We start from the raw sequence: 12,993 nt of genomic DNA on the forward strand, positions 1-12,993 counted from the left end.
AAAGGATGTAAATTATAATGAAAGTCAGCCGGCGCGTCTTTGTGGAAAAGAGATCTTGTCAAATGAGCCCGATGTCACTCTGTAGCGAATCCGGGCTGAGCTGCAAAAGGCACCGGTGTACGTTACGGCTGTGCAGGCAAAGCGCTAAGTGCTTCTTGACATTCCGATTTTAGAAGATAGTACCATACAGTATCGGTAAAGCACGTTAAATAGATTAAGAGCCGGCTGACAGGTCTCAGACAGAAGCCGTCAATGGGGAATCGTTAGCGAGGCTCCACGGGGAGCGTGCTAGTCGATATTCTCATCGATGATCGAGAAGAAAATACAAAATCCTCGCTCAAAAAAAATTAGCGGATGACAGGAAGATTGATGTAACGGTAAATATTGATGAGGAGAGAGTGAAATGTGGGTTGCTCGGTAATGCTGAGCCCATTCAAAGACTGTATATGTTAATGCAGCCCAGTGCAGAATGACACACCTACGGAGAAGGATTTCAGGCCGTATTTATGAACAGGGCCTGTATCCCAGACAAGAGAGAGCCTCCAGAAAGGCTCCAGGGTCACCACGGGTGACCAGCCCAACACAAGGCCCTAATGTGATGCCAGGATGAAAAGAGCTGATGCAGTTCTTGGGGGAGAGGAGAGTTACACGTATTGCACCGCCGAGACCGACACAGAAACGCTCCCGCAATTAAGATGCCCACGTTTAAAAGGGGACGCTAAAAAAGCAGAGAGGCTGGAGGGATGAGTCACAAAATTGATCCGAGGGCTGGAGAAAATATCCTGCTGCAAGAGATTTGAGCTATCTTGAGGTTATGGACAAAAATTCTGCCACCACACCCCCACAAACCAGCACGGTGCCAACCACTCTCACCCAGCGAGACACGCAGAGCGCCAGGGACGGGAGCTGGAGCCCAACACGTTCAAACGAGTTTCGGGTCAGGATTAGATGCCTCTGGGAGATGCTCAGAGGATTAGATATCTCTTGAGGGCAACCACAACCTCTTCAGCTCGCGGAGGAGCGCGTGGGCAGCGTTTACACCCCTACAGCACACGGGAGGCCGAACTGCGTGATCTAACAGATTCCTTCGTACCTAAATCCCACACAAGTGAATCCCAGTGGATAACTGGAGCCCCAAGGCCAACCCCTGCCACACACCACGGTGAAGACGGGCGGCTCAGGAGACAGCACCGGCCTTGAAGCAATGAGGAGCTGGGGAGGCACCGAGCAGCAAAGCTGGGTGCTAGCTCCTCAAAGGCAAGGTTCAGAGCTGGAAGCCCTGCTCGCTGCGAGGAGTCCCTGCCAGGTCTCGTGCCAGGGAAAGGACCTCTCCCAGCTCCTGGAGAAACACCAGCAGAGAGTGCTGGCCAAGCAGCTTGGGAAACACCTCGACCCACTTCTCCCTCTTGGTAGCCGGCCGTGGGACCGATGGCTGCTGTGGGTGGGAGCGTTACCTCCCATGCCAAAAGCATCCCTGTGTTGACTCACCGCAGCAAACACTTTGCTCTCTTGCTTGGGGGAGAACGCAGCCTTGGTTATTTTGTTAAAAAATGCCCATCTTCCTACGCTCGATTCCCTTTTCATGATTAATGCAGAGCCTAACAAATGCAGAAGGGCTGCAGCTGGTGCATAGATGGCTTCTGTGCCGGTCTCAGCTCTGAGCTGGCAGCGTCGTCCTCCCACCCCGTGAGAGGGGAAGGCAGCCCTGGGTTCAGCGCAGCGGCGCAGGCAGATGCCATTTCGATGTCTCCGTCGAAGGACCGGGGACCTCCAGCAACAGGGCAGCAAGTGGCCATGCCTGGTTTCAGAACAGCAGCAAGGAGAGGTACCCCACGGTGAGCGAGGGGATCTTCTCCTGCCCAGAGGCGCCGCAGAGGGACACGGGCTGAGGACCAGCCCAAACCCCGGTGGGGGCTCCGTGGGGACAGGAGCCCACCCAGCACTACCGGGAACGTGCCCGGTTCATGGGAACACGCACCCTTCGGTCGGGAGGAAAGGAAGCACAGCGTAAAGACACCGAGTCCTTGTGCGGCAGTGCTGGAGACGGGGAATCAGGGCCAGGCAGGTTTTTAATTGGACTGAAACTGAAATTACAGGGGGGAAATAAAAAAAACTCAACCCTGCTTTGGTTTAAAGAAAGGGGCTGGGGGGATAGGAGAAAAAAAGCCCTTCAAGTTTCTATGACAACCAGCACAGTAAGAGCCTACATCGCAACCTCACTTAACACGTTAAAAGCTGCACAGAAACAACTAAACCCAAAACTTTGTTCTTCCAGCAGGTCCAGGTCCAGGAGGGCCGTGCCCAGACAGAGAATGAGCACGCTGCCGGGGGTGGTCCAGAGCAGGGCAGCACGGGCTCAACAGCCCCAGCAACCCCCCCTCCTGTCCCCTGAGCTCGAGGGACCACCGAAACCAAGTGGTTCCTTGTCCCGACCTCCCTCAGGCCGAGCTATTTAACTCAAGGGTCCTGGTGCCATCCGGGCGTGGGGGAGAAGGGCATCTCTGGCCTCATAAACCTGGGTGCAGAGCACCCCACCAGGGGCCTCCAGCCCCAGCAGGCACAGGGCTGCAGGGTGAGCACTCCCGCACAGCAAGCAGGAGAAAAGGCAACAGATCAGAGCGGTATTCATCCATACGTTACAAAAACGGGGGTCTTTGGTGGGCCCGATGGGGCACAGCTCCCAGGCCGCCCACAGCGGGGGGCGGCAGCAAGACGGGCAGCTCTGAGCACGGGCCCCGCTCGCGTCGCCGGGCACGGGTCGGCACCAGCCTCACCAGCTTCAAAAGCACGTGGCGCTCCCAGCCTGGGCAGACGGCCCAGACGCCACAGGGCGAGTACGCGGGGCTGTTGCCTCCTCGGATCTCTGAGCTTCCCACCGATCTCTGCCTGCTCCCGTCAAGGCTGCGTCCGGTTCCCTGCACAGCCACAGAGCTGGAGCCGGAAGCCACAAAATTTTACTGGGGGGACAAATCCATTCCTGAGAGGCTGGAGATGCAGACTATGCGCCTGCGCCATCGCAAGGCCCTGAAGGGCACACCTGCACCCCTCAGGGAGCTGCCATGGCTGGAGAGACTGCACAGCCCTGGCCACAGCACCCGTCGCCCTGCAAACAGCATCGGGGCAAGGAGCGGCACCAGCCCCCAGGGCAGAACCCCCCTCCCCAGAGCAGCCACGTCCCCAGAAGCCTTTCTGGGCTCAGGCCATTACCAGGAGAGACAGGGCCACCATAGCTTCATAGATCAGCACACCACAGGGTGGGGAGATCTTTTGAAGGCCAGAAGGAAAGCAGCAGAACTGTTCAGAGGCTGGAGGACCAGCCAGTCTCCTGCACCCGCTGCAAACGTCCAAGGCAACTCTCTGCCACGCCGCGAGCTACTTCCCACCGCTTATACCCCTTCCTGCTAACCCTCCACTCCCCATCTTTGCTGACCCAGCTCTGCTCTCCATCCCCAGGCTGGCATTTGTTGAACCACGACATTTCTCCAAAGTACCTTTTCAGGATTCCCTTCCTTCCCCAGCACTCAGAGAGGCTTAAAGCCCCTCCACCTCCCTGCGACTCAGGCTCTGAATCCACGGGCCAAACCCCAGGGGAAACATTTTTTAAGCTTGCTATAAAGTTTCAATGGCCTGGACGCCGCTGCTAGGATACCTTGACCAGCATCGTAATCTTCTTTCCTTAATTACATTGTGCGTGGAGGCGTTAATGCCCTGACTCTTCAGCAAACTGCCTGAGCCAGGATTTGGGGTTAGTAGCTCAGAGCCCATGGCCATGGTCCCTTCTGGAGGGCTCCGCTCTTCTTCAGCTGCCAACCTGCACCCGTCCGAGGGGCACCCACCCGTCAGACCCCAACACCTCTCCTCCACGCCCCGCTCTGCCATCCCGCCGCCGCCAGAGATGCTGGTGTTGGCACTTCATCCTGTCCTGCAACCGAAGCTGGGAGAAGCATTCCCCGACCCTGTGAAGGTGGTTTTGGGGCAGTTTCTCGCAGCGCTGAGTATCCCATGGCTTCAGCCCAGAAAGGTGGCCTCAGCATTGCTTCTCCTACCCCACCCCTTCCCTTGCATCATCTGCACTGTCTCTTCCTCCCCCCTTTCCCTGTGCGTCCTCCTCCCACTGCCTGGCACTTTGCGGGTGATCCTGAGCTACCTGAAGAGCATCCCAGCTGAATGACCCAGCCACCACAAAAGAAGTAAAATGTAGCATGTATGTGTGCTGTTATTATCATTATGATAACGATAATGTCTGAGTTAAGGAGGCAATGAAATGAACACCCAGCTTAGGAACACATCTAGCTTATTATGATGGCCCTTAACGCTTCCGAGATGTAAATACTGATTTTCATATCCTTAAAAACACCATGGTTTTACAAGATAATGATTCAGCAACGAAACACTTTCATCTAAGTGCTGGCAAGGAAAGGTTGCAGTCTAAGAGATGAAATGTTCTGCCTTAAGAGCAGGGTGACAACGAATTAGCTGCAGAGACATCTTGGCGTAATGAAGACTGCAAGGCAAAACAAACATGAGCTGCTGCTTTAGGTAAGGTGGTTTCAAAGGCTCCTCGCGTGCTTACACGTCTGAGGCTTAAGCAGAGAAGGCGGGCGGCAGTCTTTAATCTGGAACGGAGACAGGACCACGAGGTGCCTGTGGAACAGGGCTGTGGGATTCTGCTGGAGCGAGGCACGGGCTCGGAGACATCAGGTCCTCTCAGCACGGCCACATCGTCCCAAGGGACTGAGCGAGCGGCTCAGTGGAGACCGTTTTGTGGGGCTACAGCAGTGTCTCTCCTGACACCTCGAAGCGCCTGGCACATGTTAACTGCTCCCGAGTGACGGCTCTCCTGACAGACCAGCACGGCTCTCCGCAGAGACAGCACGGGGAGGGAGCACAAGCAGCTCCTGCCGCAAATCAGTGACACTTTAATTAAACCCAGGTATTTCAGTCTGCATTTGCTAGGGGGTTCATGATTGTTATCACTACCAAAATTTCTTTCTGGGTTTGAAGAAACTGAGTTCCAGTCGGTGCCTGACACTGAAGAGCAAATATATGCCAGGGGGAATTAGCAAACACAGCAGCCTTTCTCGGTTCCTGTCAAGACGCTTCCAACCAGCCCTGCCAGGAGAGTTATTAAGCAAAAGCACCTATCCCAGGAGAACCTATTCCTGTCTCTAAGCATGGTGTCCCTGGGTCTTCAGCCAGCAGGTCCTTGCTCAGGAAACTGCCTTGACGAAGCAGTCAAGAGCACGCTGTCAGAAATTTGGAAGGAGCTCTGGAAGCCCGGACATTCTAACAACGTTACAGCTGTATCAGCAGCTTCCAGAATCGGGGTAACCAGACTCAGCCCATGAGGTGTTTCTTCCCTGGCCCCGACGAACACTGGCCAGATCCCAGATGGAGCGGGGCTGCAGGCAGCGTTGCGATGGGGGCGGTACCTGCCCAAACTGCATCAGATGAGAATTACTAGGTGGGGATATATTGCCGTGACATCTGAACAACCTGCTTTGGAAACTCAGGAAGGCATCTGTACCTGTTCACACGGGGCGGTTACGGCAGCCGGTGTAGGTGAGGAAACCTGTGCAGATGGTCACTGCTGGACTCGTGGCCATTCCCAACATAGAATCACAGAATCCCAGACTGGTTTGGGTGGGAAGGGATGTCACAGCCCATCCAGTCCCACCCCCTGCCACGGGCAGGGACACCCTCCACCAGCCCAGGTTGCCCAAAGCCCCATCCCACCTGGCCTTGAACACTGCCAGGGAGCCAGGGGCAGCCACAGCTTCTCTGGGCAACCTGGGCCAGGGCCTCCCCACTCCATATGCCAGGCTCCTCTCAGGTATTTCAGCTACGGGACCTCTTTGTGTGCCTGTTCTTCCTACGGTGGTCTCTAGCCCATGCAGTTCTCAAGCGATATAATTTTTTTTAAGATTAATGCCTCAGCCTTCTTGACTCAGGCTGCAGCCTTCCATTTAACATTATCTCCCAGGCACACTAAAAGCCAGCACTCACAACTCCTGACATGGGCCAGCTCTCACAGGAACATCCATAAGCACCCTCACTGAAACCTTTGAAAGACAAAGTGCCTCCCCCAGAGCAGGCAGCGACATCATTTCAGCTCTGGTGGCTCCATCCTGGGCACCTCTGACTTCTCGCAGCTGAGGTCCACCTTCACTACACTCTCTGTGTGCTTGCCACACCACATTTGGGGCAACCCAACAGGAGATCTATACCTTAAAACCTCTCAGATGGACTGGGCAGAGGGGAAGAACCCAGGGTAGAGGCCATCAAAGGCTGGTGGATGAAGGCAGACACCTCTCCATACCCTTGATGAGCACTGGACTACCCCAGGTGCTTAGGAAACACTCTCCTGCTGGCTGAGATGGACCAACGGTAACTATGGGGTGAGGGAACATAATGACAGCATTTCCATTCCTGAAGGGAAGAAGCAACGAAGGAAGGCAAGGAGTCACTCAGGGTGCCACAAGGGAACTTGGCTGATGGAGTACCTGATGTCCAGGGAGGAGGAGGACACCTGATCAGAGAAACCTTCTGAATGTGGCAGGAACGGAGCAAGAATCGCTCCCAGGACGAGCAGTGATAAACCCCACCACTCAGATTTCTGGCACACAGAATCATAGAATCATAGAACATCCTGAGTTGGAAGGGACCCATAAGGATCATCGAGTCCAACTCCTGGCTGCACACAGGACCAGCCGAATCAGAGCATCTGTCTTTCCTTTTTGTTTTTCTACAACCTACATCTGCTGTGAGAGCCCAACACCACCGACCCGAGAGCAGGGAAGATCTGACCCTGCTCCCGCAGCGCAGGGGGTTTGGCTGGTAGGGTGGATGTTGCCCCTGCAGCGCAGTAAAGGAAAAGCGGAGGCACAGTCGAGCTCTGGCACGTGGGGGCTGGAGCTGCCAGACCTCTCTCGGATCGCCGGCCCCACCGCACAGATGTGTTCATGAACCACCACGGCTCAGCTCAGCTCCAGGACCCAGCTGCTTCCCACGCTCTGGCTGCTCACTGCCGCCTTGCCCAGGCCTCGGGGAACACATCTGTGGAGCTGCTGCAGAAGTGCTGAGCTCTCCCGAGCCCTCGGCAGGTCCACCAGACCTCCAGCACCTGCCAGGGATCTCTCTCTGCTGAGGAAGACCAGCTCCAGCCCTGCCAGAGGCCGAGGGCCTCCGTAAGGCGCCTGGCCCAGCCTGGCAGACGGGCTGCAGCAGCGAGAGCAGGTCTGTCGGCAACAGCAACGGTGCCGGCAGCAGCCGGTGGCTCAGAAAGCCAAATCGGACGAGGGCAGTGGTACCAGGCAACATCACGGCCACAAACTCTACCGGTCACAACCCCAAAACAGCCACTGAGGAATGTAAATAGGATGGGCAGAAACCGAAGTCATAATATGGCGATTAGTCAAGTCTCAGCTGGTACCACAAGCCGCTTGGCCAAACCATGGTGGTCCCGTAGCCTCGTGGGGAACCAGAGAGCACCTATAAGACACCCTGTATCTGTGAGACCTTCTGCACCAGCACCCACCACTCCGACCCAACAGCTCCGCAGCTTCAGTGAGATGGGAAGCCCTTGTTCCCCCTCTTAAGGTAGAGAAACACCCCCCCCGTTTCTCTGATGAGATGAGCTATAAAACCAGCACTATAATTGTTGCTACCTACCGCCAAAACCACCCCGCAGGAAAACCAAAGAGTAAGAGCTCTTCACGTATTTCCTCCAAATCGCTTACTTAAAGCCTCACAAAAGCTTCAGCTGGAAGAGGGACACTAGAGATGCTTCCATCTTTTTTTTAAGCCTGCTTGTCAAAACACACACTACATAAGCACACAGCAGCGCTACAGTAAGAAGGACTGAAATCTTGGCCGACTGTTGGTGGAGGTCACAAAAGCATGGTTATAAGTCTTTTCCAAATGTGCGTTCGTTTTGTCGTTGTCTCCACGATGACTCCATCAACTCCTGGGATATCCCTCTGATCTCCCAGAGAGCCACGTGGGATTAAACAGCCTGGGAAATGGCTCTGGCTGTATTTTCAGAAGTCTTTAGCTGCCAATGATCAGCAACTGCCTTGGGGTGAGCAGACAGAGGAGCTCCCTGAAATCAGACTTTTCAGTACGGACCTAAGAAACTAGCACTGAGTTTTAAAAACTTCCAGTGGCGTAAGGAAAGAGGAGCCAGCAGGTAACTGAAGAACACGCACGCACCCGGCACTTGCGCGCCGCATCACAGACAGCGAGCCGGCAGCTCCATCGGGCGCTCTGTGACACAGCCTGCCATCCCCGGGGCGCCTTGGACGTGCCTCCTCTGATGCTAAGAGTAACTTGGACCGAGGATGCTGCCTTGGTGCTCACTGCATGCTCAGGCACCGCTGGGAATCAGCTCTGCAGGAACGTTTTGGAAAGCAGCAAAGAGCGAGCAAGTGCAGAAGGACAGTGAGTTTTGGAGGAGAAATTTCCTCAACCCAGTTCCTTCTGAATCTTCCAAATACACTCCTCTGACAACCCTGCAGGTCAGAGCACTGTTCTGCGATTTCAAAACCACCTACGGCGTCATTTCAGTAGAAAAAAGGTGATAACATAAAGATGTTCCTCCCCAAACAGAGCAGGAGCAACACAAGGTCCCACGTGCAGCATGATGCACCGCTGCTTAGCGGTCAGGGCCAGAACCGAACCTCTCAGCGTGGCTTTTAAGAGAGTTTGCCCTTATCCAAATAACCACGATATCAGACACATCTTTCCAGCAAAGAGACAACCTTCTGGCCTTGAAGGTGCCGTGCTGCGGCGGGGCTCTGCAAATGCTGGGTGCAACGACGCAGCTGCCCTGCGAGCGCAAGCTCTGCTTGTCTTTTCACACGGGTCTCAGAGGCTGACAGCTCCAAGGGCTCCGCTCTCGCTCAGAGCCACGGCCAAGGGCACGCACTAAGTAACCAACTGCTGGTGCTAGTGGGGTGATTTGCAGATCCTTTGTTCGTGTTCATGAATATGGTGGCTCCAAAGAGCCTCTTCCCTTCCTCTCACCCCTGCGCTTTACAATACACAATGGATGGAAGACGACAGGCATCAACGTCAAAAGTGAAAGACGTGCTTCATATCAGCCCGTTGCGACACAGAACGAAACCCTTCAATTCTCCAAGGCAGCTCAGCTGTGCAAACCTGGAGCAGAGGGAGTCAGGGGTGGGAAAGGTCACCCCTGCGTCCCCGCTCCCCAGCCGCCAGGTCCCAGCTCCGTCCCTCAGGCTCACTCAAACTGTCGTGATTCCTTCTGACCTCATTTAATGATTTGCATATGCACCGAAGCCAAAATGATTGACAGCCCTTCCACTGTTATCCTCACTTGTGTAATTGCAGCAGCTATTCTTGTACATTCAAATGTCTAATCTTAGCAAGCCACAGAGCTGCTCGGTAATATGGACCAACTGGGAATTTCCATGCAATTACTCACCACGACTACTGGCACTTACTTTGGCTGGTAAAAGTCCTTCTTGTCCGCTGACCCCAGGCTCTGCAAGACACAAAAGACAGATGTATTTCTTTAACCCTTTGCCAGGCAAGTATCACTGATGGAGATGAGCAGAAGGCATATGCCTATGCTTTGTGCTGCCCGGTGGGTATATGTGCGCTGGCTGGACAGGGCAGGCAGCTCAGGACCTCCAGCCACCGAACGCACTGTAGGCAGAGCCCAGAGCAGCCAAGGATGTGAAAATAAAGAGTCCAAGCCGAGGTGTGGGGATGCATTAGGTCTGAACCCAAGGTATTCAGGCACGTCTGTGTCTCCCATCGCTTGCAGAAGCATGGCACCTTGTGTCAGGAGGGGACTCACATCCTCTCGAGCCCACCCAGCTGCAAACAGGACGAGGTCAGGGCTGGCAGCGAGACGGAGCCACCATCGCCTGCAGTGAGCCTCAGGCAGGGCAGGGGACTGAGCCCGAGGCGCACAGCCTCTCCTGGGGGACAGGACCACAAAATGCTTCTGCTGAGAAAAATGACATCAGACCCCAAGTATGTGCAAGCCTGGGAAGCAGAGACAGCCCGATGCACACTCAGGTTCCCATGTACCAGCATCTTCCCGAGCACCGTCTACTAGTCTGTCAGCATCCCAAGCCGAGCTGCTGGAGCGCCAGGGTCCCCTGGGAGACCCCAGCCCGAGGGGCAACGGGCATCCCGCAGACCCCCTTCGGGTGCAAGGCAGGGTGCATGTGTGACACGCACAGAGAGCACGTGTGCACCGCCGTGCCTTGCCCCGCTGTCCGATGGCGCCATATACACCCACATACGCCGAAGTCTCTCCCCCAACACGCCTCGTCCCCGAGGCACCCGTGGCAGAGGCTGGCCCCCCGCCCCGCTCCGAGGCCCCCACTCATGGCACGTGCTTGCTGAGTGCAGAAGAGCCCCCACCACCCAAGGGACGCAGAGGGGCAGGCTGTGCCGGACACAGTGGGATGCTCGCGGCGGGCGGCGATGGGGCAGACAGACAGACAGACCCACCAAACCTGGGTGCCAGCAAAGCTGTCCTACTGCCGGAGCCCTCTCCTCCTCCTCCTCTTGGGGATGGTCCTCACCCTTGTGCCTTGCGGGGATGGGGCACGGTGGGCAGTGGTGCAGGGTGGCCCCGCCACCCACCCTGTCCCCGCACTGGCAGCAGGCGTGTGCCGGCGTGCGTGCACGCTCGCGGGAAGCACGCCGGGGTTCTGGGGCTGCTGTTGTAGTTTTGCTCTGTGGTTGCCAGGCAATGGCGAGCGTGAACGCCAAAGCGGCGGGAGCAGCGGGGCCGAATGCTAATCAGGGGCGCAGGAGCTCTCCCGGCACTCTCTGCCAGCGCTCCCCCTCGCCGGCCAAAGCCACTGGGTGCTCCCACCCTGTGACTGAAAAGCAAGCGGGGAGAGGAGGTCTCTGGATTTTAAGCGGGCAGGGATCCACTGTCACCAAAACATCCCCCCAGAAGGGAGCTCTGGCCAAGCCAACGAGACGGGGCCGCTGTCGGTGGTGGCTGACCCTTCCCTGGCATGGAGGTGTGGGGAGGCTGCAACCAGATCCACAGCGCAGGGTACGTGGGTCTGGATGTGTGTCACCCTCTGCATGTCTCGTGGGCACACACCGACACCCGAGACCCGGCCTGGGGCAGAGCTGGGAGCACACAAGGAGCAGCCCTTGGGGTGGGCAGATCTCATCTGCACGCGTGCCGATTGCCATGCCGGCGTGCAAAAGCTCTGAGCAATCTCCACCGGCCAGGGGCAGTGGCACCCTTTGGTTCTCCTGCTGCTTCCCCTCCTCTGACATGACAGAAGCTACGGCAAAGTCCCACAGGATCGATGGCCAGACACCAGAATGGGGTGGTGAAATGCTTGCACAGGCGGCCCAGAGAGGTGGTGGAGCCTCCAGCCTCCAAAGACCGACTGGACGTGGTCCTGGGCATCCAGGACAACCAGGTGTAGGTGACCCTGCCTTGAGCAGGGGGTTGGACTGGCTGATCTCAACCACTCTGCGCATTCCTGAAGCAGCAGAGAAACCAGCACAGCAGTAACTGCAGAGAGCAAGTGCCCGAGGCGATGGGGCATGTCCTCCAAGCCCACAGCATGTCCTGGAACACCTCCACTCCAGTCCCGTGAGGTATTTCCTCACTTCTTTAAACCTGACACCTAAAACCCAGCGTACCAGTTCCCAAGCTATGGCTTTGCTGCAACGAGGGTGCGAAGTCACGACACATTCGGTTCCATCTGATACCTGTGCTAGCAGGGATCACGGAGAACTGTTGGTAATTAAGGAGAAACCACTCGCAAACAGCTTTCTCAACACTATTGAAATGACACATGGAAAATCTGCATCCCACACAGTCAGACCCCCCACCCAGCTGAGGTCCAGGGGAGAAAGCTCCCAGCGACCCCCCAGCCAGCTCCAGACAGTCCCTGACCTTTCTGATAAGCGGTGACAGCAGGAAACAACACTGCCACTCCTCTACCTTTCTAAAATGCTGGGGGGGACTATTACTGTCACCAATATTCGCAGTGCAGTAGATGGCAAAATCTGCAGCAGCCCCTTCACACAGTCACGGGTAGCAGGAGCGTTAACCTCCCCTCGTCTCTCGCTAGGATGGAGATGCAGGTCTTGGAGATCAATCCCTAATGAGGGAAAACCACATGGAAACTTGGGGAAAAGAAAAGATCACCTGGCAAGGTCAGCTCTGACAGACAAGGGAGGTGGAGAAGCTCTAGCGAAGCTGCGTGCTCTGTGCCGGTGCTGTGCCATGGCCGCAGGCGAGCAGCACCACAGGCACGGCAGCCTGCTCGGCCCTCTGCATGCTCCACGGCTCAGGAGCCCGTGCAGTCCGCAAGCCGCTGGCAGGATGAGCTACACGAGCATGCTAAGAGAAGGGGCTACCTCGAGCTTATCAAGCAACTATTTTTTAAAAGTGATGGAAAACCGAGAAGGTTTTAGATATCTGGAATAAAACGGTGGGGCACTAACTTTGCAGAGAGGAAAGACAAACCAATAAAACAGGGAGCGATTGCAGCAACGATCGGCCAAACCAGCTCATTTTAAACCTTAATAAGAAAATAGTGAAGGAGGAGGAAAAGCAGAATGCCAGCTATATGTCCAAAGAATCAGGCCGTGGATCAGCCCCTGGCTCTACCACCGCCCCAAAGTCAGGCCTGGAGCCCGTTCTTCCCTCTTCATGCCTCCCTTTCCCCATATTGTCCCTACACAGCTCTTTGCCTCCTCCCTCTCTTCCCAGAAGAGAAAGGGACCATGCCTCGCAGCCCGATGAAGTTCCACAGGCCAGTCCCACCACGCTGCATTTCGCTCTCCCGAGCACGCACAAAACCGAGGTGGCCGTGGATCCCGAGGGCTCCCAGCGAGCGGCTGGAAAGCACGTGGCCACCAGAATCACCAGCGAAGGGCAGAGGCTGGCGGAGATGGGCGATGCCTGGGCAGGGCCAGCAGCAAGACCCACGGCAAGGCCATGTTTTGAACCACCTCTAAGCGAGATCC

At 56.1% G+C, this 12,993-nt stretch overlaps 1 protein-coding gene across 15 annotated transcripts in view; it reads right to left on the minus strand.

The window, feature by feature from the left end:
* LOC129213424 (ankyrin repeat and fibronectin type-III domain-containing protein 1-like) overlaps positions 1–12,993 on the minus strand; it is a 249,906-nt gene that overhangs the window by 64,612 nt on the left and 172,301 nt on the right. For 12 of the 15 annotated variants that reach the window (XM_054843419.1, XM_054843424.1, XM_054843418.1 and 9 more), the window contains one exon: positions 9,468–9,508. The exons of 1 other annotated variant lie outside the window; for it this stretch is intronic. In XM_054843419.1, the coding sequence (XP_054699394.1) occupies positions 9,468–9,508 (41 nt within the window). Of the gene's footprint in view, positions 1–9,467; positions 9,509–10,491; positions 10,573–12,993 lie in introns of those variants that run through there. 2 more of the 15 variants (XM_054843430.1, XM_054843426.1) reach the window with 2 other exon arrangements.

This window comes from Grus americana, chromosome 15, assembly GCF_028858705.1.
Source record: "Grus americana isolate bGruAme1 chromosome 15, bGruAme1.mat, whole genome shotgun sequence".
In the NCBI taxonomy this organism is placed as follows: Eukaryota; Metazoa; Chordata; class Aves; order Gruiformes; family Gruidae; genus Grus; species Grus americana.